General features: G+C 31.9%; 1 protein-coding gene across 1 annotated transcript; it reads right to left on the minus strand.

The window, feature by feature from the left end:
• Positions 1-2,125: 2,125 nt before the first annotated feature.
• On the minus strand, positions 2,126-27,234 carry LOC144845720 (uncharacterized). Its single transcript, XM_078703148.1, has 50 exons — positions 27,035-27,234; positions 26,465-26,685; positions 26,070-26,303; positions 24,103-24,339; positions 23,328-23,444; positions 22,601-22,726; positions 22,243-22,416; positions 21,582-21,755; positions 21,350-21,478; positions 20,846-20,968; positions 20,367-20,527; positions 19,814-19,981; positions 19,218-19,403; positions 18,424-18,922; positions 17,856-18,041; positions 17,464-17,583; positions 17,120-17,316; positions 16,733-16,820; positions 16,343-16,540; positions 16,066-16,179; positions 15,620-15,880; positions 15,254-15,439; positions 14,516-14,700; positions 14,118-14,298; positions 13,807-13,947; positions 13,477-13,599; positions 13,131-13,253; positions 12,772-13,014; positions 12,437-12,559; positions 12,208-12,330; positions 11,761-11,883; positions 11,341-11,469; positions 9,751-9,873; positions 9,517-9,636; positions 9,164-9,319; positions 8,869-8,985; positions 8,446-8,691; positions 7,775-7,915; positions 7,496-7,618; positions 7,200-7,325; positions 6,748-6,860; positions 6,126-6,366; positions 5,803-5,988; positions 5,086-5,178; positions 4,822-4,946; positions 4,138-4,360; positions 3,758-3,874; positions 3,206-3,450; positions 2,998-3,072; positions 2,126-2,802 (listed from the first exon to the last, which is right to left on the minus strand). Exons 1-50 carry the CDS (start codon positions 27,232-27,234, stop codon positions 2,722-2,724), a joined length of 8,244 nt encoding a protein of 2,747 aa, XP_078559274.1. The 3' UTR covers positions 2,126-2,721.
• Between the last annotated feature and the right edge of the window lie 447 nt (positions 27,235-27,681).

Genomic DNA, 27,681 nt, shown 5'->3' on the forward strand with positions numbered 1-27,681 from the left:
CAAACGTTTGAAAACAGTCGTTATACTATTTTGATTAAATGTCTATATAACAATGTTGCTCAAAAGACGGCTGTTAGGTTTGTGGTGGACAAAATGATGAAACAACCTGTTTGTTGGAACTAGGCCAACTTTCAATACACTATTATACAGTACATTCTTTATTAACAATAACAATATTTGAAGACTAATCAGCCGTAACAGTCTGAAAGCAATCTTCATCGAATATGGTGCTCTGTATAGCATCCCCTGGCACTATACAATAGCCTTTATTCAAACCCTTACAAAAATTTTCTATAGAATTCTATAAAAAAAAATTCTATAGAAGATCTATAGAATTTTCTATAGATTTTCTATAAAGTTTTTTATAGAAACAATCTATAGAAATTCTATGGAAACTCTATGAAAACTCTATGGAAATTCTATAGATATTTCTATGGAAACTCTATGAAAATTCTATGAAAACTCTATGGAAACTCTATAAAAATTCTATGGAAACTCTATAAAAATTCTATGAAAACTCTATAAAAATTCTATGGAAACTCTATAAAAATTCTATGGAAACTCTATAAAAATTCTATAGAATTTCTACGGAAACTCTATAAAAATTCTATGGAAACTCTATAAAAATTCTATGGAAACTATAGAAATTCTATAGAAATTCTTTGGAAACTCTATAGAGATTCTAGAGAAACTCTGTAAAAACTATAATAGGTCTATAGAAACTTTATAGAAATTATATAAAGCTCCATAGAAACTCTATAGAAATTATATAGAGCTGTATACAAATTCTATAACATTTTCTATAGAACTTCCATGAAAAAGTTTCACTTTTCTATAGAAACCCAACAACTTTCTATAGAAAATGAGTAGCCAAACAATGTTTATTTTCTATGGGTGGTTGAGATCTTCAGCTTAAATACAAGTCCGCTATTAGACCTTCTTTCATGCGACAGCAAATCGTTTGTTAGGCCTAGGCGAAAAGAGTACTGTAATAAAATCTAAAGTCAATTTTTCATCTGTTTCAGTGCGTACTGCAATTTATTGAAATATCAATAAAATATTTAGGATAACAATATAAAAACGAAATTACACATGTATACATACACATAAAAATATACTATTATACACTATTAAATATTGTTTTTGCAGTTAAATAACTAGTAGTTAGTTCGGTGTCTTTTATATATATATTATGGATTGTTTTGGTTGTACCTTGTGGGAAATAGGGATAATATCACTATCACTATAAAAAGATCAAGGTTTTGGATAAATTAAATGGTTTACAGCCGAAACGGCCGCCAACTGAATCGATCGTGCATTTTAAAAATAATAATAAACAGGGAGGAATGTTATAGCGCCACCAACCATGGGGTAAGCTTGATATCATAATAGAAAAATCCATCTACGGATGCATTTGCAAAAAAAAGACGGCTTGTTAAGATTTACCCATGGAGCTAAAATTATAGCTCCATAATTTAACATTTCGGATGTTAATGTTTCGTATTTTTTCCCTCTGTTCGCTTATTATTAATAATGCGCTCATTGAATGGTCATATAAAAATAACGACTGTTAGGCCTACTTGTGTGAGGTGAAAATATAATTTCATTTCATCGAATGAAATTCATTTGCACCATTAGGCCTACACGGATATAAAACATTTATTCCTATTTGTTTTAGAACACACCTAATTATTATTTAAACACATAATATACCTAGACCTCTGGCTAGGCTAGGCAGCTCATGTAGTGGCAGAATCTACGATATCTGCTAAGCAACTAAAACTGATCTAGACTATTCTGTTTTTCTTTTGTTCCCATTCATTAATCAAAATCACTGACACACGAATCTGAAGCTAATGCTGACGTTCATTTTGGTCTCAATTAGTACCCGTGTCTCTAATGTTACTTATCGTGAAATCTATGGAAAACCGTACGACTTTAATTATATAAGAAAATGACAACCAAAGGTTATACTTACTTCAGATGTTTTTTACTCCGAAAATAGTGTTTAATGTATGATTCGAGACTCAGGGTTGTTTTCGGAGAAATATAAATAATGCTCAACTTAAGTTAACATATAGTAAAATTGACAAATATAACTGCAACTAAGTATTCCCCATTTATTATAAATATATACGGTGTGCATACAAATCTTTTATCAAAACTACTATTGTAGGCCTAAATTATGAAAGTTTTTTAAAGATATTACAGTAGGCCTAAATATATTTATCTAACATACTTGTGTCAGTGTAATTCTATAGGATTAGGCCTAACTAACAGTTTTTAAACATTATCGATTTTGACTTTGAATATATTGGGCAGTAATTTTAATGTATGATTTGATTTGAATGTATTAGGAAAATCATCATAAAAATACATACAAAGTGATAACATAAAATTACTGACACTACACAAAATACATTTATAAAGATTTTCCAGGATAGCCCAAAAAGCTTATTAGCTTGAGTCCATTGGGATCCTATTAGACCTATAATCTAAAATAAAAAATATAAACGTTACAAAAAGTATTGCATTAAACACGTATATAAAAAAAACAATAATATATATAAAATATATAGGCCTCATAACTAAATCACTTCAAGAAAATATGATATTTATGATTTCTAAAACAAAGCAATATTGAATGAAAGGTTTCGATATTCTAATCAGTTTTATAGTATCCTAATTTTAATCCAATTTGAGGTAGGCGTTGTCCACATTCTATTTGTAGTAATTCCTATGGCGGTGATCAACCCATCTTTCATCATCTATATCATGTGTACCTCTATTGTCGTATACATGCTGTTGGAAATAAAGAAACACACCAATTATCAAACAGTGAATTTAGGCATTGTAACTAATTCCTTTAATATTATTATTGTAATATTTTTTCCTAAGAGTCTTGTGTTATTAGTCACATTATAACCACAGACGAATTGCATTCACACAAATGTATTGAATTCCAAAGAAAGAGTAGACAAATACTAATATACTCACCATGCGTTCCTGTCCAGTGGCAACGTATGGCCGACGGAATTCAGTATGAGGTAGAGTTCGGTTATATCCAATGACCTATAGTTAAAGAGAATGAATAAAGAAATACTATGATGCTAGGTCTACTCTTTTCTTTTTGGTGCAACGTTTACACAACATGATATGCTCTTACTAAAGGTATATATTAATCCCATAGAAAAACATAACTTACATCGGATTGCGAGTTTAACATATGATGACGTATATTTCGAGGCACGTCTGAGTTAGATGAAGTAGTAAGACTGTCACTATCCAGGTGTCCAAAATGATAAGGCATTGCATTGCCATAAATCATTGATTTCTTCAGACGTTGCATTCTTCTGTTGTACATTAACAATAGACCGCCGACAATACAGCAAATCAATGTAAATACAAGGATTCCAACACCCAAAGCAATCGCAAATATAGTTATGTCATCTGTAATGAATTATTATTATTTGCATTCATCTTAACAAAAATGACAGGAAACAGGAAAAACACGAATTATTCTTTAACTGAAAACATGTTTAATCTAATGTAGGGGTCCCAGTTTATGGATGCTCATACTCATTACTTTAGGGGGGCCTTCAGTACAGCATAGTACAATGTTATAAAACGACAACATATTGTCCTACATTTTGAGAATCGCATACTACATTAAACAGTTGTTTTGGAAATAATATGATATAGTAGATTATATTATTCTGACGGAATTGCATGATAGGCCTAAATAGTTATTACATACCACTTTCATTTTCACATTTATCACCTTCGTAACCAGATGGACATTCGCAAATAGGAGGCTGTACATCATCAGAACATGTCCCTCCATTAGAACAGTAATCAGAGGTACATAGCAACACTAAAGAAAGATATGGTAATTGATTTACTTAGCAATTACATTTATGGGTTAAAAAGGTAAATACGGTGTTTTTTTTTATATTTGACAAAATAAATATTGTTTAAATGAAACTCATCTTAAAGATAACTTCTTAGTATGGTTTGATTGTACCCAACTTCATAATCGACTGACATCAAAATTCATTAGTAAACAACATGATTCTACATTATAAATAAAAAAATAGGAACCCATTTTTAAAAGGAATTTATCTTATCTTAACTTACTTTCTGTTACTGTTATAGCTGAAGCATCAATAACAAACTCGGTATCCGGCAACAGATCAGTTTCGATTCCTTCTGAAAGAACTGTTTGTATTTCTTCAGAAGATGTGGTGTCTTCTTGGTATACCAGGTCTACATTGGCAATAATGCTGCCAGACTCGAAGCTTGAAACCGAGCATGTGCGACTGTTACGGGATATTGTACTTTCATCAACTATATTTGTTACCTATGAACAAGAAAATAATTATTAGAATACTGGTCAAGCATAGATAAAATGTTACTTCTTCCGTGAATTAAGTAAGTACAATTTGACAAGAACTTGAACAACACATTAAAATACAAAACTAACGAAAAGAACTGAACGAGAAACTGTTTATGAAATATCTAAAATTAATTGGATACTATAAAAACAAAATGTATACTAACAATAAAAGTTAATGTTGAAATCTCTCATAATCTGTGATATAAATTGATTTTATTTAAGAGTTTTTGTTTCAATCACATTATTATAACAATTTATTCTCCCATTACCCAAAACCCTTTAGCTGGTATAATAAGGTTTTCTTTTCAAGATGAAAATGTAGAATAATGATTGTCATAATAGGACTACTTTGTCAAATATCCTATAATATATATTTAATTAACTAACGTCTGAATGCTCAAATTACAAACTAATGGTACACTTACCGAATCACAAATTTGTTGTTCATACAACATGTAAAGTGCAGAATTTGGGTCACCTAAATCATCAACATACTCTGCAACTAAACTTCCGATACTGATAATGCGTATGGAAATAGAATATGTTATACCTGAAAGAAATTGATGATTGGAATGACATATACAAAGTTATTTCTCAGGTAGCGAGAGTGATTTGTGTGGGATACTATATGGTTGGTAGAGGTAAAATACAACCTCATTGGCGGAGGTGTAATACATAAACACACAAACCTTCTGTGGCTGTAGTAGTTTCAATGTTTGCCGTAGTTTTCTGTCCTGGTGCTGTAGTTTGTACTTGTGGTGCTGTAGTCTTCACTTCATCGGGTGCTGTAGTCTTCACTTCATCGGGTGCCGTAGTCTTCATTTCATCAGGTGCTGTAGTCTTCACTTCATCAGGTGCCGTGGTCTTCACTTCATCGGGTGCCGTGGTCTTCACTTCATCGGGTGCTGTGGTTTTCACCTCGGCAGGTGCTGTAGTCTTCACTTCATCGGGTGCCGTAGTCTTCATTTCATCAGGTGCTGTAGTCTTCACTTCATCAGGTGCCGTGGTCTTCACTTCATCGGGTGCCGTGGTCTTCACTTCATCGGGTGCTGTGGTTTTCACCTCGGCAGGTGCTGTAGTCTTCACTTCATCGGGTTCTGTAGTCTTTACTTCATCAGGTGCTGTAGTCTTCGTTTCAACAGGTGCTGTAGTCTTCACTTCATCAGGTTCTGTAGTCTTCACTTCATCAGGTGCTGTAGTCTTCATTTCATCAGTTGCTGTAGTCTTCACTTCATCAGGTGCTGTAGTCTTCATTTCATCAGGTGCTGTAGTCTTCACTTCATCAGGTGCTGTAGTCTTCACTTCATCAGGTGCTGTAGTCTTCAATTCATCAGGTGCTGTAGTCTTCAATTCATCAGGTGCTGTAGTCTTCACTTCATCAGGTGCTGTGGTCTTAACTTCATCAGGTGCTGTAGTCTTCACTTCATCAGGTGCTGTAGTCTTCACTTCATCAGGTGCTGTGGTCTTCACTTCATCAGGTGCTGTAGTCTTCACTTTATCAGGTGCTGTAGTCTGTACTTCTGGAGGTGTGGTTTTTGCATCTTGTGTTGTAGTCAATGTGGATTCAGTTGAAGGTTGAATTGTGGATACAACTGAAACGGAAAAAATATGATTGAAATTAAATATACTATTATTAACTTGCATTAGCTTGTGTATATATGCTAAATTAAAATATTCTTTTCTGGAATTGAGGTCACTACTAAGAACTACAACCTATTGGTAGACTTACCAGGCAACATTGCAATCAAAGATGCTGTATCTATAGAACTGTCAGGTGGTACTTGGCTATTATCCGCACCAGACAAACCTCCGTAGAATGCTGCAGCAATGTCGTAAGAGTCAAGGTCAGTTGATGCAGGAAGATCAAGTCTGAAAGTAACTTCTTGAAACAAAGACACTGTCCTGTACGTATGCATGTTTACTTGTAATATTGAACTACTGATGCTTGACATCTCAAAAATAGCAAATACCTAGTACAAATATGAAATTGACACTTTAGTGATGTACTCAAAATATTAGTAAAATGTCCAAGTTGTTGATTTTATAAGCAGACATTTGTGAACGAACACGCAATATACAAATACTTTTTTTTCTTTTTTGGAAACAAAATTACCACATTGTATCGAATTGAAAGTATGCATAATAATCATGTGACAGTGTCCACTGTAACACCACTATCCTATGGCAGCAGGCCAGAATTTTAAATAGGTTGGTTAGCAGATCATGGAGATTAAAACTACTGTGTATGATACTAAGCAATAATAAAAAACGTTATTATTATTAAATCAACGACCTCCGATAAAGTACAGATTAATAATAATAATAAAACTACAAAAATCTATACAACATACATCAGCTGCAAGTTTTGTCTGTATATCAATCGAATTCAGAATAGTGGGCATGGCACTGACAACGACTCCCTTGATGTCCGTGAAATTTATTCCTAGGTACATCGTTAATGATTCTTTAAGAAATAAAAAAACAATGACATTTTGTTATGAAAGATACATATCTGGCTACGCAAGCTTATCAACCAATTGTCTTATTCATTGACCATGCGGATAGTTTATGGAATCTTGTGATAGACATAGATAACCTTGGTTTTTATTATTTAACTTGACTAATAATTATTAGTATAGTGTTATCAGTGTGTTTATTTTGTTAATATCTCGGCTTATGACTAAAAAACACTGCTTATAATATAAATGAATAATTGATTAATTAACTACTTATTTGATAAAATTGATACATTTCAGTAGTAAAATTCAGTTTCTCAGATCTGGAATTGCATAGAAAAAATTACCTATACAGGTATCTTGTACTTCTACAAAATGTTCTTGGCAAACACATGTATAGTTCCCATCATAATTAACACACATTCTGTTTTCTTCATTGTCACATCGATTAGAAGAAAGACATTCATCAACATCTACAAATTACAAATTGAAACAAAAACGTAATATAAATGTGGTTTAAATGTTAATAATATAAATGGTGAATGCATCTGTAGTGACTTTCGGACTACAGCATAAGATGATTAGCTACTACATTAATTACAACAAATGAAAAAAAAAACAAACAAAAACATATCTTTAATACCTGAACACTGATTTCCATTGCCTTGATATCCGTCTATACAGGAACACTCAAACATTCCAGGAATATTCTCACATGTTGCCAAGTTAGAGCAATTGTGAGTATTCAGTTCACACTCATCAATATCTAGAAAAATATAAATACAATAGACACTACATCTAAGAAATAGTAACATTTTAAATACGGTATATTTTAATACTTATGATTAGCTTACAGTCTGGAGTATAAAACTACAATCAGACCTTTAATATTTCAATTCACTGACTAGTATTGTGTACCTACCGTTACAATTTCCATCTGTTGCAATACCCCCACTACTAGCATATCCATCATTACACATGCAAAAGAAAGATCCTTCCAAGTCCATGCAAGATGCATTTTCATCACAGTTGTTAAGATCATTAGACGCACACTCATTAATATCTATTGAATAATCAAGAACGTATAGTAGGCCTACTACTTACAATACTAAGTACTATATTTTATTTGTTATTGTTTATAATGTTTGTATACAGATAGCTGCAGAGCTATTACAGATTTTGGCTAACTACATTATATATGAACTTAACAGTTAATCAGTTCTGTGTGTATTAATAATATAAACTATAAACCAATACCGTGTTTTCAATCGTTCGTGAAAAGCTATGTATATATAGTGTTTCTGACAATACGTATTACTAATAGATGAACTTCCTTTTTCCCTTTCGTGTACTGTAGGCCTACTCTAAGTATATACAGTAAAGTGTGTAGACCTAAGTTATGGAATAATTTACCTTTTAGCTCCAAGTGTACAATGTTTTAAAAAATTGTTAAAAAGTTTTTTTTCCCCTAAAGAATAATTTAGATGTTCTATTTGTCTTTGTATACTGCTCTAAATAATGTACAGCGCTTTGGTCTATAAAGTATAGTATAGTGTAATACGTGCGCACTGTTTAAAAATTAATATTACTTACTGTCACAATTATTTCCTGTTCCATCAAATCCAGAATTACATACGCATGTAAAGGATCCAGGTGTATCAGTACAGGTGGCTTGTGTGTGACAATTATGTGTGTTTTCTTCACATTCATTTATGTTAGTACAGGTTGTTGATCCGTCTCCTCGGTACCCATCCTGGCAGGTACATGTGTATGATCCAACCGAATCTGTGCAATCAGCGTTTTCAACACATGTATTGTCTATGACACATTCATTAATATCTAAAAATACAAATATTTATTATTTGTACTAGATTTCACTAGATTAGAAAGCTGTCAGAAAAAATGTGACTGTGTAAACATACTTTAAAAACTCAGCCAGTGTATTTATATTTTGTTATTGTGTAATTGTGTTATTCATAAGCCTAAAAGTGTATTAAAAACAAATTATAGTCTTACTTTGACAGGTTTCACCATCGCCAGAAAATCCAGAGTTACAGGTGCATGAATAATTACCAGGTGTATTGGTACAGGTGGCCATTGAATCACATGGCATGGTTGAACATTCATCAATATCTGCAGATACAATAACAAAATTAAATACCCTAATAATACGGCAAATACTATTATTAAGAAGTAATGAACCAAGTATTCAGATATTCAGTGGTATCAAACATTGGCCTACAAATAGAGCATGGATAAACTAAGAAGGAACAATAATACATTCTACAATTGCACACACATAATGACTTACCAAAGCACATCATTCCGTTTCCAGTATACCCATCATTACAATGACACATGTATGATCCATTATTATTGGTGCAGTACGCGGCATCATCACATCGGTCATACTCGCATGTTTCATTTCCAGAACAGTACAGACGAATTTGTTCACATTCATTGATATCTACGAGAAAAACAAAATCATAATGCTATGTTACATTCTTTACAGCAGTCAATTTTACGAATAAAAAAAATAAAAAATAAAAGTCTATCTAATAAAATGCCATTTTTCCATTAGATAAAAAAGACAAACAAAAAGCATTACTCTTTTTCGTTAATTTTGTCCAACTAAATTGGAAGAAAAATAAAGTTATACTTTACCAGTGCATTGTACACCATTTCCGTTATATCCAGAGTTACAGGAACATATATGGGTACCAGGTATATTTGAACACATTGCATTTTCACTGCACGTACCAGGAATCTCACATTCATTTATATCTATTAAGTCATAAGTAAATAAAGCAAGACTTCTTACTAAAGTAAACATAATAATACTATTAATTGATGTTTTTATCACATATATTATTAGTTTCAGTCTCACTACATGTGTACCTTCACAACTCCTCTTGTCGTCTGCTAGCAGATATCCAGAAATACAGGAACAATTGTAAGATCCTTCAGTGTCAGAGCAAGAACCAGAACACATGTGGTCTCCAGTCGAACATTCATTAATATCTGTAAAACAAATTAATAGAAATTTGAATCGGTAAGGAGTTGATGACAATCCAATTAATCGGTTCTGTCGGGCTACTTTTTGAATTAAACATAATAATCATGGTTTACAAGATACAAGATACAAGATAACTTTATTGTCAAAATTGCTAACAATTTCGAGATATGTTTTGTACCTGAGTAGAATAAATAATATGATGTGATAACAATAAAAATAAATACAAATGATACAAGTGACTATCTTGAAAAGTTTTTGTTAAATAAATTGCATGCTATGTACATTGGTGAAAATCTGAAACGGTTTGTGGATATTTTTTTCTGTGTCAGTCTAACCCTTCCTGATCTACTTATAATGATGTCTGAATGTAATGGGTGTGATGGGTCTTGCATAATTGTGTCAAATGTTTGAAGTATGAATGTATTAAACATTTCATCTAAAGGTTTCACTTCTACACCGATAACTCTGCTGGCCTTATTTACTAATCTCTGAATTTGACTTTTACTGTTTACATTGATATGAGAAAACCAAACAATAATACAATAAGAAATGATTGATTGAACAACAGAGGAATAAAACATATGAATGAGATGAGAACTAACATTAAACCGTTTCATTTTGTATATAAAGTACATTCTCTTATTAGCCTTGGTACGGAGTTCTTTAGTGTTTCTCTCCCAATTTAGTTTATTATCAATTATTAATCCCAAGTACTTATGACTTTCTACTATTTCAACAATTTCATTATCAATTTCAATATTTACATGATTAGTTTTATTTTTCCTTCTAAAATCGACAATAACCTCTTTAGTTTTTTTGGCATTTAGTTCAAGAAAATTTTGTTTACACCAGACTATAAATTGTTCAACATATTCATTAAACAGGGATGTATTATTATTTGAAATTAAACCAACTAGGCAAGTATCATCTGCAAACTTAACATTAAATGATTTACTTGGATCAATATCACTATAAAAATCAGAATATAATGAAAAAAGTAAGGGTGAGAGAACGCATCCCTGTGGTGCACCAAGATCCTTAAATCAAAATTGAATGATTTATGTTTTTTCTTGGTATCTAAACATTCCTCTTTTGTGTTGTAAACAACCACTTTTATCCATTCGTCATTTATCCCAAATATATAATAGATGTTGGTTAATTCTTATCTTTCCATTTTTTGTAATTAATTCTTTTCTTGTTTTTTTATTATTGTTTTGAAATCACTCATAATTATATTGAATGAAATGTAAAAACAAATTTTGTTTTTTTCTGAAATTATTGTTATTCAGTCATTTCTGTAACGCTTTCAAGTGTATTGATTATTCGTGTTGATTTTGTTTATTTTTTGAACTGGAATATCTAGAGATGTATCCATTGGTCTTTTATACAATAATAAGGAAACCGTTCATTTTAAATGCCCATTATTATTTTGTCCTAGTACACGTATTCATTTTGAAAAAAAAAATACATACTTTGGCAATGCGTTGTATTTCCTTCAATTGCTTCATAACCTTGTTTACACAAACATTCAACGTCATTTCCGTTCATTGAACAAAATGCATTCACACATGGGTCAGTATCACATTCGGCTCCTTGTATTGCTGAAAATAAACAGACAAAAATAAATTTCAACTCCGGGTTCTTTTCAAATATTAATCTAATATTGATATTCCTCTAGGAGGCGAAACATTGATTATATAGAAAGAAATCTTTTAATTATAATTGTTAGATCTACTTGTTAATTGTATTAATTCCAGTGGACCCAATTGGAAACAAAGATATCGAGGGTTATAGTGTCAGGTACGTCCCAACTTCCTCGCATTCACACAATCAATTCACATGACAAAAATAGAAAGACACATTGAAAGAAGCATCGGGTATCGATAACTTACGTTGACAAGATACATCATCGTTTGTTAATTCATAATTATCAGTGCAGTAACACGAATAACCTCCATCTGTATTATTACACATCTGTTGACATTCATGAATGTCAAGTTCGCATTCATCCAAATCTGAATATAATTAATGCATAATTATTAATGATAATTTATGAGTTGAAAGATATGAACAGAAAATTAACTTTGTTTATATCACAACTGTAATTTATGTCATTTTATCATAATCGGAAATTATTGTGAAATGAAAATACAGAACATAATTTTTTTTAAACGTTACCTTTTCTAATGACCGATATAATAAATACTTCATAGTTACTTCATTTTTGAATTAATTTAAGTACAATTTACAATGTATAGTCAACTGTGATTAATTACGTCATTTTAATTACTGTTAAAGATTATATATATTTATTTTAATAATTTAATATGATATGATACCTTGGCAGATCTGTCCATTCAGCATGTATCCAGAATGACATGTGCACATGTAACTTCCCATGGTATTTCCACAGTCTGCATTTGTGTCACATGGGTTAGTTTCTGCTAAACATTCGTTTACATCTAAAATAAAATGTAGAAACAGTTAACAACATGTTTGCAAAACCAGTATGTTTAAAGTAAAATGAAATAGGCCTATATCAAATAATGTGTGAAAGCTTTCACATACCTTGGCATATACCATCTGTCAGATTATAGCCTTCTCTACATGGGCATTCAAACCCGCCATTGGTATTTAAACACATAGCAGTATCCGAGCAGTTGTGACTACCAGAAGTGCACTCATTAACATCTAATTATAACACAAATGTATCGTATCAGAACATTTCAATTCAATTTCAATTTAATTTTCATAAGATACATCATTATGTAATAACATGAGAGTTTTATAAAAAAGTTGGAGAAACTTAAATAATAATATAATTTATATTTCAAATGTAGTCAACAAATAAATAGATGTAATACTTTTAGTTAGAGAAATGTTAGGGAAATGTGTATGCGTACCGATACAAGTTGAACCATCTCCTACATAGCCAATTGGACAGCTGCAGACAAAGCTACCTGGTATATTTTGACAAATAAACCTAGTAGTCGGACAAGGATTGTTAGGACATTCGTTTATGTCTTCGCAGAAGGTTCCATTGCCGGTCCAGCCCGAAGAGCAAGAGCACATATAAGATCCTTGGATGTTGGTGCAGTCAGCTTGCATGTCACACGAATGAAGTGCACGAGCACACTCATCAATATCTAGATGTAAATAGTAGAAGTAACACATTAACATTAATATCAAGAGAATTTGGGAACAAGAATTTGACACATGTGCTTTATTTTGTTCATATGCCTATTGTCAACTGTTTATATACCTTGGCAGGTTTTTCCATCTCCTTCGTAGCCATCAGCACATTGGCAGATGTATGAACCCTCTGTATCCATACAATCGGCCTCTTCATCACATGGGTAGTCAGTGTAACCGCATTCATTGTTGTCTTTAAGTAAATATAACAGAAAACAGTAATAATCGTTTGCAATTGCATACTCGATAATAATAACTTACCACGCAAAATGTATTTACTACATGGCAATGATAAAACTATCTGATCCAATGTTTGTGCTACTTACGGTATAATAGTTTATTTATAAGCACAAGTTCTCATATTTTCACTAAAAATGTTTTTCCTTCACATTTTAACTAAATTAGTATAAACTTACTTGTACACGTCTTTCCATCACCACTGTAACCTTCTGAGCATGTGCAGTTAAAAGATCCTTCTGTATTTTCACAGGTTGCATACTCACTACAATCATCAGTCATCATCATGCACTCATCAATGTCTGAAATTAAATATGTTTTCTTGGTAATAAAATTCAAATTATAATTAAAGTCTACGTCAGAAGGAATAACACAATACAAGTTATATATTGAACTAGTTATTAAAAACACGTGTAGGTCCATTGAAATTGATCTAACCATGTATGCAACCTGAGATAAAGTTTCCATTACTATATTTCTTGCTTTTTAAACATTGAAAATCAACCTACCACTACAATTTTTTAAATCAGCGTTCAAGCCATATCCTTCTCTGCAGCTGCAAGTGTATGAGCCTAGAGTGTTTTCACATTCCTGCTGACAGAACGGTACACCGTCATCCCTGTCACGACCTTCAACGCATTCGTTGTAATCTACAAGAAAGGCCATAGCAAAGCAATAGTTACAAATTAGCCTAAATATATTTACGCAGTACATACAGTAAAATCCCTCAAAACCCCAATAAACCAGTACATTTATATTATTCAACCACGTGTGTTTATAAACAATAATTAAAAATTAACAATTAATATTAAAAATTCACCGTAACACTTGAACCCATTTCCAACTAAACCATTTGGACAATCTCCACATGAAACATTTGCTGACGGAGCTTCCTGATCAATGCATGAGACTCCTGGATAACAAGGTTCATCTAAGCATCCATTGAAATCTTCACTACAATCGGTGCCCGTCCAAGCAGGTGGACAATCACATTCGGACACCTAAAACATTGACATTGTCATTGACACAACACAGTGACATTTCCTAGCTAACTAAATTAATTTCTTAAAGTTAAAAAGTGTGTTCTGAAGCTCTCTACTTTGATCGTATTCTCAGTATCATGGACTATGCACTTAGTGTTACTTCTTGGAATCACTAACAAAATTATAAAATTAATGAGTCTTTCGGGCTAGATAAACTTATGTGTAATTTACTTACTGCGAAACGGCTGTTAACAAGATCTGATCCATCGACAAGAACGTTGAAATTACAAACCCCACCATTTTCACATTCACAAATAATAACTTCTAGTGGAAATGCAGTTGCCGCTCCTTTGCTGTCAGTAGCAACCAATGTAACTTGAACTTGGTCGGTTGAACCAGGTGTCCAAATAAAAATACCATCTTTAAGATAATATGCATTTGTTAAATATTAAAATTTAATTATATTCTTTGTTTGAATACATAGACTATTGTAGGCTAATGTATACTACACAAATGGTAGCAGACTATTAACATTATCAATGATGACAGGAGATTACTGTACCTTCAATCATCAGTAATCTTTAAGAAATCAAGACAATTAAGTGCAATAATTTACCTATCTGTGCGCTAAGTTAGTATTTAGCCAAAAAACGCATGCGTATTAATAACTTAATGTTATCTTTTTGTGACGCGAATAGATACGCAACCAATCGGAAACCAGGAATATTACATTCGCGCGAATCTATTAGCTAAATGGAACACAGGCATTGGAGAGGTTTCTATATTTTCTATACAGTAGTCATAATCTGATTAGCTTGCATCACGATCATAGACATATTGGACCAGCCAACGTAACTTCAACGTAGAGTTCATTTAGTAAATCTTTTTTCCTCTATGAATCGATGTTGATTTAGCACTTTTCCACGCCATAGCTTTAAGAATAAGAGCGATTGTGTAAATAAGTTTTACCTACCAGCATCAATACCAGCACCTGGCACCGTATCTTGAAGTGAATAAGTTATCGTGTCATTCTCTGGGTCAGATGTAATAACCCTTAGAATATATTGACTTCCAACCATAACCAAAAAGCGGTTGGTTCCATTAATTGAATCAACAGGAGAAATTTCAAGAACGCTTGTAATATTTGGTGGAAAGTTTGCTGTAACGGAAATAATTAATGTAAACATTAGAAAGAAAATAACAGATTAGTATTATTCTGTAGTAAAATGTGCAAGACACTTGATTATTCAATTTACAAAACTAATTAAAATGAATGAGACTATTTCATATCAATATTTATACGTTTATGATTTATGTGATATGTTATGTTGTGTCTTACCAAGTTCTTCTGCGTTTTCATTGTTGTTTGTATTTGTTTCTTTTGTATTCATACCAAAAGAAATATCTTTTGTTGCTAGTACATCAAAAAGACACATACGATCATCACCACATTCAGCCATCGCCTCATTGTACAATTCTGTACCAGAATATTGCTCTAAAAGATCCTCTAAGAACAATGGTACAAATGTTAGATTATTAAATGTTTCCCATGATTGACCATCAGTGTAACTGAAAAGTGAAGACTCCTCCGTAGTTCTCCCTGAAAAAAAAGCATATGAATATAATTATTAATAATAAATGTTATCAATGATTTAAACGTTCACAACCACACCAGTGATGGCGACTTGTACTGGCATCTTAAGACATTTTACTTTATCGTTATTACTATGATTACCGTATAAAGAAAGCTAATATAATGATAATGAGTTTGTAAATATAGCTTACATGTATTTCCAAAATGAAAACCATCACTATCTGTAACAATTCCATCTTCTGGCACTGGCAGCATACTATTATTTGGAAATGTAAGATCATCGTTTATATCATCGTTCCAAACACCTGAAAATAATGAAATATTTATTAACACATAAAAAACTCAGACACAAAGTCTGAACAATTTGCACAATTAGTCAAACTTAGTCAAAGTTTAAGGCCTAAACAAATATAACGGATAATAATAATAGACAAATATAAGGGATAATAATAGAGGAAATATACCCACCATACAATCCCTTTGTAGCTCCTTTGTATGTTTCTGGAATAGAAAATACAGCGTCCAATACAGAACCAGTCAGTGAAACGGAAATAGAAATTCCAGATAACCAAGATACAATTATACGATTTCCAGTTGAATTTCCAGTTGAATTTCCAGAAGGAAGACTTATTATAAACCCAGTGTCAGATGGTGGTGTATACGGACCTGAAGATAATTATATACAATTATAACTAGTCTCAGTATGATTACTGTGTTATGTTAATACATTATTCAACTGAAATAAGTATTTGGCGTAGCAGTAGTAGACACTCGTTAGACGGCGTTATAATTTGATTTAAATATAGACCACTACATTAATGTAAAAAAAACCAGAAAATCTTGGAAAATAAGTAATACCTTCATTGAGACTCGATTTGTTTACTGCAATACTTCCATTAACCAAAATATCAAAGTCAGTTGCATCGTCATTCAACGTCATTTGTACCTGTGTGTAAATGTATAGAAGATAAACAATTAGTAAATATTTATTTAGAGTACAATGAAGACACTACACTACATAACATGTTTATGTCAAAACAAACACAATGTACGGTAACGCATCATTATTATCATTTTCATTGGGTAACTTTAGCAAATACCAATTGTGATATTTGTCTTTTAACTACAATCTTGACAAATCTATTCATTTATTTGCTTTTACACAAACTGTGGTCCACGAAATTTAATTTTACTATCACTATAAAATAAATGAGATTAACACTAAAGAACATAATTTTCACCTACCGTTGTTGGGCCTCCATTAGCTACAAATGCTGAAAATATTGTTGCCTGTACATCTTCCTCACTATTAGGTTTTTGCATTCTTCCTTGCATTATAAATTCACCATCGTTGACGGTGGCAAGAACAAATTCTCCAATACCGTTACAAGTATACTCAAGGCCATCAAGTGTACGGATGTGAGGATCACCAAACATCCAACCTATAACAATGGTAAAATATTATGTCTACATAATGTATACAAATTATATCAACTCATTGCCTTATCAATGCAATCTACTTTAGATGGTAGGCCCTTCTTTTTACAATGTTTATCTTTATAATATAATTGTAATTTAATTGTAGTTACCTGTGTTAGGAGGAAGATATCCTCCACATGTTCCTTTAGGTCTAACTTCAGAATACAGGTCACAGTAGTACGGGTCATTAGACATTTCACAACATACATAACGAGGTATCAAATCAAAATCTAAAAAAGAAACATGTAAAAATTCATAACTTCTTAAAGACATTTTGCAAAAGTAACATATTCTATTTCAGCCAAATTCACCGAATCTGCATTCCGCAATAATACACTTGGGCCCTACATTTAATAATTTCTTCAATGTGAGATGCATTTGCTTATTTTAAATAATTTAATAGCACGCATATAATATGCCAAAGCTTGAGCATATGGTCATCTGTAAATTGTAATGGCATTTTGCAGCGAGGTACTGTACAGTATATAACTTAAATACTTACAAAACCAATATAAATAAGCCCAAAAATTAAAGAATGGTCCTTCAACAAATTGATATCTCTGAACAAAGCTGCTAGTGAACACGTTGTTTTCATATCCTTCAATAAGTGATCCATCTGCCCTATAACAACACATCATACCTGCTCCATACACTGACGACACCTGGGTTTGTAGGCAGAATGGAGTACCTAATGTGAAACAAATCATGCAATTGTAATGCATTGATTAAAAAACAATCTAACAATTCTATTTTCCCTGGTGTTTATCATAAATATTTCTGATTAATAAGATAACGATAATATTTAGGCTCATTAAAAAAAAACAACATAATGTATGTGTAAAATGATATATTTTGACTGTGACTAGAAATTACAATTCCGCCTAATGTTTCTTTTTTCCATATTAAATTATGTGGACTAAATGATTCGAGGAAGATTTGCCGATTGAGAAAGTTATTAAGCAAAATATGTGTACATTGAAAGACGAATTATTTCCAATACAAAGTGGTTTATTAGGCATAGTTAAATCTTCAGACCCAAGAATACCTATTGTAAACTAAATTGTCCTTACCTTCTATGTCATTAATGTCATTAAGTAGTTCAGGAGAAAGTTCATTATTTCCATTATTGTTTGCATCTTCATTTCTGTTCCCATTTCCGCGTTGACCATTGCCAAACCCAAGATCATTTGATCCTTGGCCAAACGCACAAGGGCATGTTCCAAGACCTTCTGCCCAAAACAAGTTATCATATTCAAACTGCCTCCAATCCATGCAATATTGTCTATAATTGATAGTATATTCGTTGTTATCTTCAAGTCGAAAGAACCACTGCCCATTAAAGTCCGTATTACTTGTTGATTCAGGGGTGTATCTTGAGTCAACAGTTGGAAAAATGCTGGAATCTAACTGAGCATTGTAATTCTCTCCATATGCACCAACTCCGTATCCAATCACAACATTCTTCTGTGCAAGGACAGTGGGATTCCATTGCATGCCACCTATCTTATAGTTGAAGATAGCAAAACTATAAACACCATCCGTGAGAAGAGCTGCTTGAAACGTTGCCGTCTGCAAAGCAATATCATTCCGACTATTATACATGTTGTGTATATGCGAGTAGTGACACATTATCAACACATTATGTCATACTATTGTTCACCATTAACGAATATACTACAATATAGGTAATTAAAGGGACATGTTTTGGATTGTTATAATTAATTGCATTTCATTTGAGTTGAAATTTCACATTGTAAGTATATATATATATATTTCATGCTCTTACTTAAAGTAGATTTTTTGCGAAATTAATTAATATTATATTGAAAGTTGTTGAATAGTAATTGCAATGTAGTTTACTTACATTCTCAGCATTGTTTACCACGGGATACTGTGGTACTCTGTCCCATGTGACTACAAGCATCCAATTAGCATTGAATTCATTAGGAAGTGTATTTGTACCAAGAAATGTGTTGACACGAGATGATCCTTCAGACAACATTTCTTCCTCACGATCTGTAGCTGCAGAGCCAAAGCTTTGACTATACACCTGTTAAGATACAATGTCATTTGCATCACTAATTTTCAATGTTAACAATGAATAATAATTATAATAATAATTCTTATTTCTTTAAATAATAACGAAAACAGCTATGACATAAATAACGTGAGTAGAAAGTAAATAAACCCAGAGTAATTAGAAATTTACCTAGAAATTATTAGATGTTTGTCCAACTCTGATTTATTGTAGATAGAATATTGCAATATTGGGACTCTAGTAAAAAATCACTAAATTGATGATACAAAGGTGAGTGATGAGGTGGAGTATAGAGGAGGAGCCTTAATCTGTTACAATTTGATGTATATGACACTATGTCGACTATATCATATATACTTCCACATTGATAGTGTTTGGTTGAAGATAATAGATTGCTAGGGAAAACATTTTAGTTGACTTACACTGTAGAATACGTTTCCAATTTCGCTGTTTGATAAATCAGAATCAGCCCAGAATGGTGCAATGACTTTATGTGTAAAGGTACTTCCAAGACCACCATCAGGAGGATTTGCGAACCCATACTTTTGTTCATTTTCTCTAGACAAAATTATTACACCGTTTTCCGTAAACTAAACATAGAAAATGGAAAATAAATTTAAAATTGCGATTGTTTTATTTTGCAGTACGCAATTTAACAAAAATGATTAATTAATAAACTACTATCAATTTATAGCTTATGAAAAAAGAAATGTTATCATCCAAACATTTTAGAAAATGAATACAATTCTTTAAATACTTTTCCTATTAGACAACAGAAACTGACACATACTATATACTATCTTTAAAAAATGGGAATATCTCAGTGATTCGGTTGCTATACAAATGTTTTCAGGCCACAGATGTAGCACAATCTCAAACATGTTGAGATGTTACATTCAAGCTTACAATTACTAGGTACTGTACTTCAATATTATGTATTTACGTGCTAATGATGATAAAATGAATAACACTTACATAGATACTGTAAAAGAAATCACCATAGAATGGGAAACCATTTGTTGGTCTTATAGTTGGAGATATCTTTTCTGGTAATTCATCATCTCCTGATGGTAGTACGTATTCATCATTGAGATTATAATCACCTTGTTCGAATCCCCACAAGAAGAAATAATCACCTGAAATAATATAATTATAGATCGAGTAAAATGCATTTGATAAGATACAGTTACAATGTATTTTCTACTTTTTAGCAGCATAGACATTTCGACAATGATACTATGCTAACGAGGTTATTCTAGCTAGTGTCATCTTCTGTTAAATAGGCCTAAGTTGGTTCTCTCATCGCAATAATTATAGTTATGATACTATAGACAGGATGGGTAACAAAGTGAATAGTTGTTTGTATAACATCACAGGAATTTAGACATTAAATCCAAATGCTGAATCCATTTAAATTGACCATTATGTCCACATACTGCTGTACAATGACGTACCTTCACAAGTAAATCCGTCACCAATGTAATCTTCAGTACATTCACATGTATAGCTTCCAGCAGTATTGACACAGCTACTTCCAACTTCTGCACAGTTGTTGGCTTGTAAACATTCATTCACATCTTAGTAACAAGAATAAAAGTTCGTTTGAAAGAATGTTTTTGAATTAAGTAATCGGTATATTTAAGATGTATTGTCTCCCTGAAAAAATAATTCTTTTTGAATATGCTATTTTAATGTCACATAATAGTTATCCACATTGACCAATAATTGGATCGAACAAAAATGTATTTACCCGAAAAAATGTAATTTAAAGTAAAACAACATAGTCAAATTGACTGCCAGCCAATGGGACTTTGGCTGAATTTGACCATTTATTTTAAAGTGAAACATAATTTTGTTTTCTACAGAAGTGGTTAACTTGATTAAAACTACAAAATAACCTATTCAAAGTCTGTTTTGAGGGACAATACATCTTTAACAACAACATTTAATATATTTACCATCACATTGGAACCCATCGCCGTTGAGGGTATATCCAACAGGACATTCACATCGGTAACTACCGTCTTCATTAATACAAGTTCCTATTGGATCACAGCTATGGCTGCCTTGTGTACATTCATCAATATCTTTAGATGAGGAAGACAATTTAATATATTAATAAAGAAATTGAATCTCTAAGTTAGAAAATTGTAACGATTATTCTGATAACATTATACTCATAACACTTACCTCTACATCTACGGGGTAGTGGCCGACTGTACATGCCGTCTTCGCATGTTGACATTGTTGCACGACTTGGCAATAATTCATAACCAGTACGTTCACATGAAAACTCTACTACTTCACCATGCTCTGTAGATCCTGTTATCTCAACTCCCTCAATATAAAGTGGTTCACAGTTAGCTGAAAGAAAATTTTGTTCGTTCATTATATTTGTCAAATATCTGATAGAAAACCCTATTGTTTGTTTGTTAAATCATTCTATAACAAATGTATTAGTAGAAGTTGAGCAACCAAGCAAGCTTAACCCTTTGAAGACACGAGGTTTATACCCCAAGTGACTGAGGCTAAATAAATATATTTTTAATAGGTTTAGGGAAAATGCAAAATACATTTTTATGACGTTAACTTTCTGCAATTGTTGGTTTTATTGTTATGTGAAATGTTTTGGCCTTCCGAATAAATGCATTTTTTTATTTACCTAAGTCAGAGGTCAAATTCTCAAAAAGTGCAATTCAGTGACTCCAAAAAGTCAACCCGTACATATACGGGCCTTCGAATGGTTAAAGCAATCCAATAAAAAACCAGTATAAATCTTATCAAAGCAGCACATTATGCTAAATCTGAGAAAATTCATTGTTTGCAAGACATATATTATCATACCACTTACCAAAGCATTCTGGAAATTGAAATTCACCGTCGAGACACTCACTAACTGATTCACCAACCAAAGTATATCCTTGTTGACAGTAATATGTTACGTTCTCTCCAGATGCAAAGTTATACTGATAGCCGCCTACTATGACATTGTCTGGGATTATATAGTAAGACCATGTGCACAAACCTGATAAAGAAATCAATTATACGATTTATAAAGTACATGAAAATGTATTTTATTAATACATTTATACATTTTTGTAGAATCGTTATTATTTGTTAATGCACAAACGAAAACATGGTTGTATGGCAAAACCTTAAAATTGCTAGAGTATTTCTATAGTAAACGCAGGTATAATTTTAAATCTTACTTGAACAAAGTTCTTCATCTTCATCCTTATTTTCGGGGCAATCATAAGCATAGTTATCACACAAGTAATACTCTGGAACACATCTTGAACTTAATGGGCAACGATATTCATCAAGATCACATGTACCTGCAACGACAACATCAGTGTGTAGTTTAACCGGAGTAATATTGTTTGAATGTTATTAAATATGGAAATAACATATTTTTAGTGACAGAAAAATTGTTTATGAACTGTATTTGTACTTTTGTTGTTTTTTTTTTCAAACACAGGGAATAGGGAATTGTAGAACAATAATAAAAATAAAACAATGATCCCCAACACAATATTATGCTATTATATTTATTTCTATCTATCAATGTTTGACAAATATATTACTAAAATAGTAAAAGTATAAATAACAATACTACAATGTGGAAGCTGTCGAGTGTAACGGAAGATAATTGTTACATTTTAAAATGTTTATTTGTATTTTACGGATAGTCTCACACCTCCCGTGACTTTCCGAAAGATATAAAAGTGCAGCATCAATAAATGTTTATGTCAATTTAAAATGCATTTGAAGTGTTTAGGTAATCCCTCATAAATAATTGCATGCCAAGTTAGTTATTATTTACTTTTTTTATGATGCTATAATAATATATTGATTTATAAGATATCGGATCACTAATTCTAGTATGTATATTGTAGTATTTTTCATTGTGCGTATACAGTTAAATAATTTACTAACCGCAGATTTCCTCTGACTCATCAAATGCGTTCTCGCAGTCTTGGTAATGATCACAGACATAGCGCTCATCTAAACATTTATCTGGACACTGTCTATAACCAGGATTACACTCAGGGCCTAAATGCAAAACAAATATGTTATAGAACAATATCGGAATATTTCATAGATTAGCATAATAAAATATATGTTTTATGGCCTACATATTTATTGACACCCATTCGCCTACACTTATTGAATATTATTATTAAACATCTTTGTTATTTTATTGGCTTATTTTTTTTTATACGTTATATTATTAATTTAATTCATTTAATATAAAAAAAAAATCAATTGTTATATTCAACTGCGTAAGTCTACTGTCAACGTATTCATATTTTCATGTCACGAAATTTGAAAAAGATTCGCAGTCAAAACCAGTGCCCAGCATGTATCGTTATGCATAGTATACGATATCCTTTGTTATTTGATTCAAAATGTAATTTTCGCAGTTTGTATAGATGAATAAAACAGAAATACATAATTAATAAAATAAAAGTTTAGTATACAGGTATAATAGTGGAGGTTTTCATCTTTGTAAGTTAATTTAAAATAAAATAAAAACATAATGAATGGGGGTATTCAATTCACCATTAACACTCACTAATACAACTTATGTTTTGATAATTGAATAGTATACTTTGTACTAAATATAAGAAGCACTTTTAGATCTTTAAATAGTGTAATTAAACATTTTCACTACAATAATCTTAAGAGTGGGATTACAATTAAAACTTACCATTGACGGTTATATAAAATGAACACACAGAAACAAGCCCATTACTGTCTGTGGCTGAATATGTTATGGTATATGAACCTTCAGAAAAGGTATCACTATCAGAAAGCTGTTCAATAGTTACTTCCCCGGCATTATCGACAGCTGTTGCATCGTCCCATGTTATAACTATTCCATCAACATTAATGTCCAGCATTTCTGTTACATCACTTGGGCAAGATATTTGAGGTGGTTCATCATCTGAAAATAAAAGCAGCGAATTAATTGTGCACATAATAAGGAATCAAGGCTAAAAGAATAAAGACATCGTTAGAAAGTGTTTCAAGACATTTGATTGAATGCATTCTTGGGTAGAAAACTGTACGTTACTGACAGGCAAAGAGTCAGGTGTTTTTGTTGCTATAAGTGATGTGGTATGAGTTGTGTTTACAAATCAGCTTTTACATAATAGTGGCCATAGCGATCTTTACATTGGATATTGTCAAATTGGAAAACAGTTTCATTAGCAAGGAAAAGAGTATAATGACTTGGGATTGTTTTAGAGGTTTTAGATTTCTCCACAAATGTTTTTAAAGATTTGAAATTATTTTAGAAAAAGTTGTAAAATCGAAATAAATTAATAAATGAAATGATAGAAAACGTGAATAAAATAAAACAAAAAATAAAATTTATCATTTAATGATGAGCTGTTTAAGCACAAGTAAAATGTAATAGTGAGGAAAGCTTCCTTTGCAAGAAAGTTAGAATATGATTTTAAGACTAATAACATTTTAATCTGAATCAGTGAAGACATCTAATATACAATAAAGGTAATAAACGAATGATCGGAATGGTCTGAACTTCTCCATTATAGTTAGTTTAAACGCTATGATCAGTGAGGTAATGAATAAGCCTATAAAGGGTACTTTTAGCAGTTGATCATGAATCATACATTTTATTTTTTGTTTAGACCTACTCATAGGTCTACTAAAAGTATAACATTTTCTCACCGTAGACTTGTACATGAAAACTACACGTTGCTGTTTGTCCAATTTCATCTATAGCTGTTAATCCAACTACCTCAGTGCCAATGTAAAATTTGTCTCCGGAACTAAAATTTCCAGTAACCGATATCATGCCACTACCTCCAATAACCTCAGCATTCCATTCAACTATTGCGTAATTGAATCCAGTTCCAGTAGGAATGTTGATATCATCAGGACAGTTGATAGAGTCAATTGGTGCTTTACAGTAAACAAAAAAAAACAAATAAAAAATAAAACAACTAAAGCGGTAAACATATTTTATCAACGCTCTGTACAATTCAGAAATCAAAATATAATATTGTTGTTATGTTTTGATATGGTCTGACCATGGAATCCGGAGTCAATGATTCACATCTAGTTAACTTGGGGTTACACCACATCCCTGGGGTTAGTCTTCAAAAGAAACAACGATGCGTTTTTTAAACATTGTTATAATAGATAACATAATTAGATTAGGATTAGAATGAAAAATTAAACTTAACAGTAACGATACGAATACAGTTTATTTTACTTACCATTGACAGTTATATCAAATGAACACGAAGCAACTAGCCCGGCACTGTCTGTGGCTATATAAACTATAGTATATGTACCTTCAGAAAAGGTATCACCTGAAGAGTATGGGTTGTCAGGAAGCGGTTCAATATTGACTTCCCCAGCATTGTCGACAGCTGTCGCATCATCCCATGTTATAACTATTTCAGTTAAATTATTGCCCAGCATTTCCGTTATATCATTTGGGCAAGATATTTGAGGTGATTCATCATCTAAAAGAAAAAGAAGCGCATTTATTTTGTACATAATGATAACGATAATAACGGAACTAGATAAATAATAAGTTTAGGTATTCCGTATAATTATTATATACCATAGGCGGTTTATATAAATATTTATGTCGGTCTACTCGCTGCATGTTTACTAGAAATACATACGTATGCATCTTACCGTAAACTTGTACATGAAAACTACACGTTGTTGTTTGTCCAATTTCATCTATAGCTGTTAATTCAACTACCTCAGTGCCAATGTAAAATGCATCTCCGGAATTAAAATTGCCAGTAACCGATATCATGCCACTACCTCCAATAACCTCAACATTCCATTCAACTATTGCATAATTGAATCCAGTTCCAGCAGGAATGTTGATATCATCAGGACAGTTGATAATTTCAATTGGTGCTATAGAAAAACGATAATGCTAAGTAAGCCTAAACGTTTAACTATCCAAGAAAAAATATTTCATTCTTTACAATGTTTATTTTGATTAAGATCATGTTTCAAGGCACCTTTCAAATACAGATTTGTCTTTCAAAAACTATACTCTAGTATGCTAAACTTACATGGTGTTGTGATTGGTATTGTTGTCAATTCAAGGCAGTCCAATACTAAACCAACTTCAAAACAACTATCATCGGGGCAACTGCCACCAATTTCTGGAAGTACCGTTTGTGTTACAATGGCACCATTAGAACAAACAGCTGATACAACAACTTGTTCTCCAGATACCGCTGGTACACATATCCTACCATTCATGTCTGTTCGTACTTCATTGACTCCAACCCTGTTGCCATGTAAATCAACATAAAGAGAATTGTATTCTTGGTTAGTGGTATCATGTTTCTTGAACGTATTTCAATAATTACCATTATTGCAGTAATACATAATAAATATCTTAAACAGAGCAACATTAATAGCATATGTGGTTGATTACACACGTAAGTTCATTGAAGAAATTACACATTCATTATACGGTTACACAAATCAAATAAAATACATTTAAGGTAATTGAAGTATTTCAAAAGTGTTTAAAATAGCACATGTTTGCTAATGACCATTTAAAAGCAAATTGTGTAAACAATTATATTATATCTTATCAGCTTTAAAGATAACAACTATCACTAGCAACTCACGTTACATCTATGTTTGGAATTAATTCTGTACAATCATCATTAGCACAAGTAACAATCTGGATACATGCGTTAAACATAGGTGTAGTAATTGCTTCATTCGTTGGTATTATTGTCGTTCCTACTGGAGGTAGACAGTTTAATACGAAACCAACTTCAACGCAATTGCCGTCAGAGCAACTGCCAGTAATGTCTGGTAGCATGGTTTGAGTTACAATATTACCATCAGAACAAACAACTGATAAATCAACTGGTACTTCATATAAGGCTGGTATGCATACACTACCAGAGGAGTCGGTTACTGCTGTATTTTCTTCGTTACCGTCAATCCTGTAAAGATAACATAATAACATTATAAGGGTATAGTTTTATTATAACTTTAAACATTGAAAAGCAATACACAGTGATGAAATCTCAAGCATTTAAAATAGAATCAATAGTAGTAATGATAAGTTACATCTCTTTTTAAACGGATGGACTTATTTAAAATTTAATACAAATTGATACAGACAATTATTTTTTCTTGAAGTTGCCATTATGCACGTTTTATATATAATGCAAACTTGTATTCAACGAACATCAACTTGATATCTGAAGTTTTTCAACATTGTTACTCACGTTATAACTTGGTTTGCAATTAATTCTGTACA

Source organism: Antedon bifida, chromosome 6 (genome assembly GCF_963402885.1).
Source record: "Antedon bifida chromosome 6, ecAntBifi1.1, whole genome shotgun sequence".
Classification (NCBI taxonomy): Eukaryota; Metazoa; Echinodermata; class Crinoidea; order Comatulida; family Antedonidae; genus Antedon; species Antedon bifida.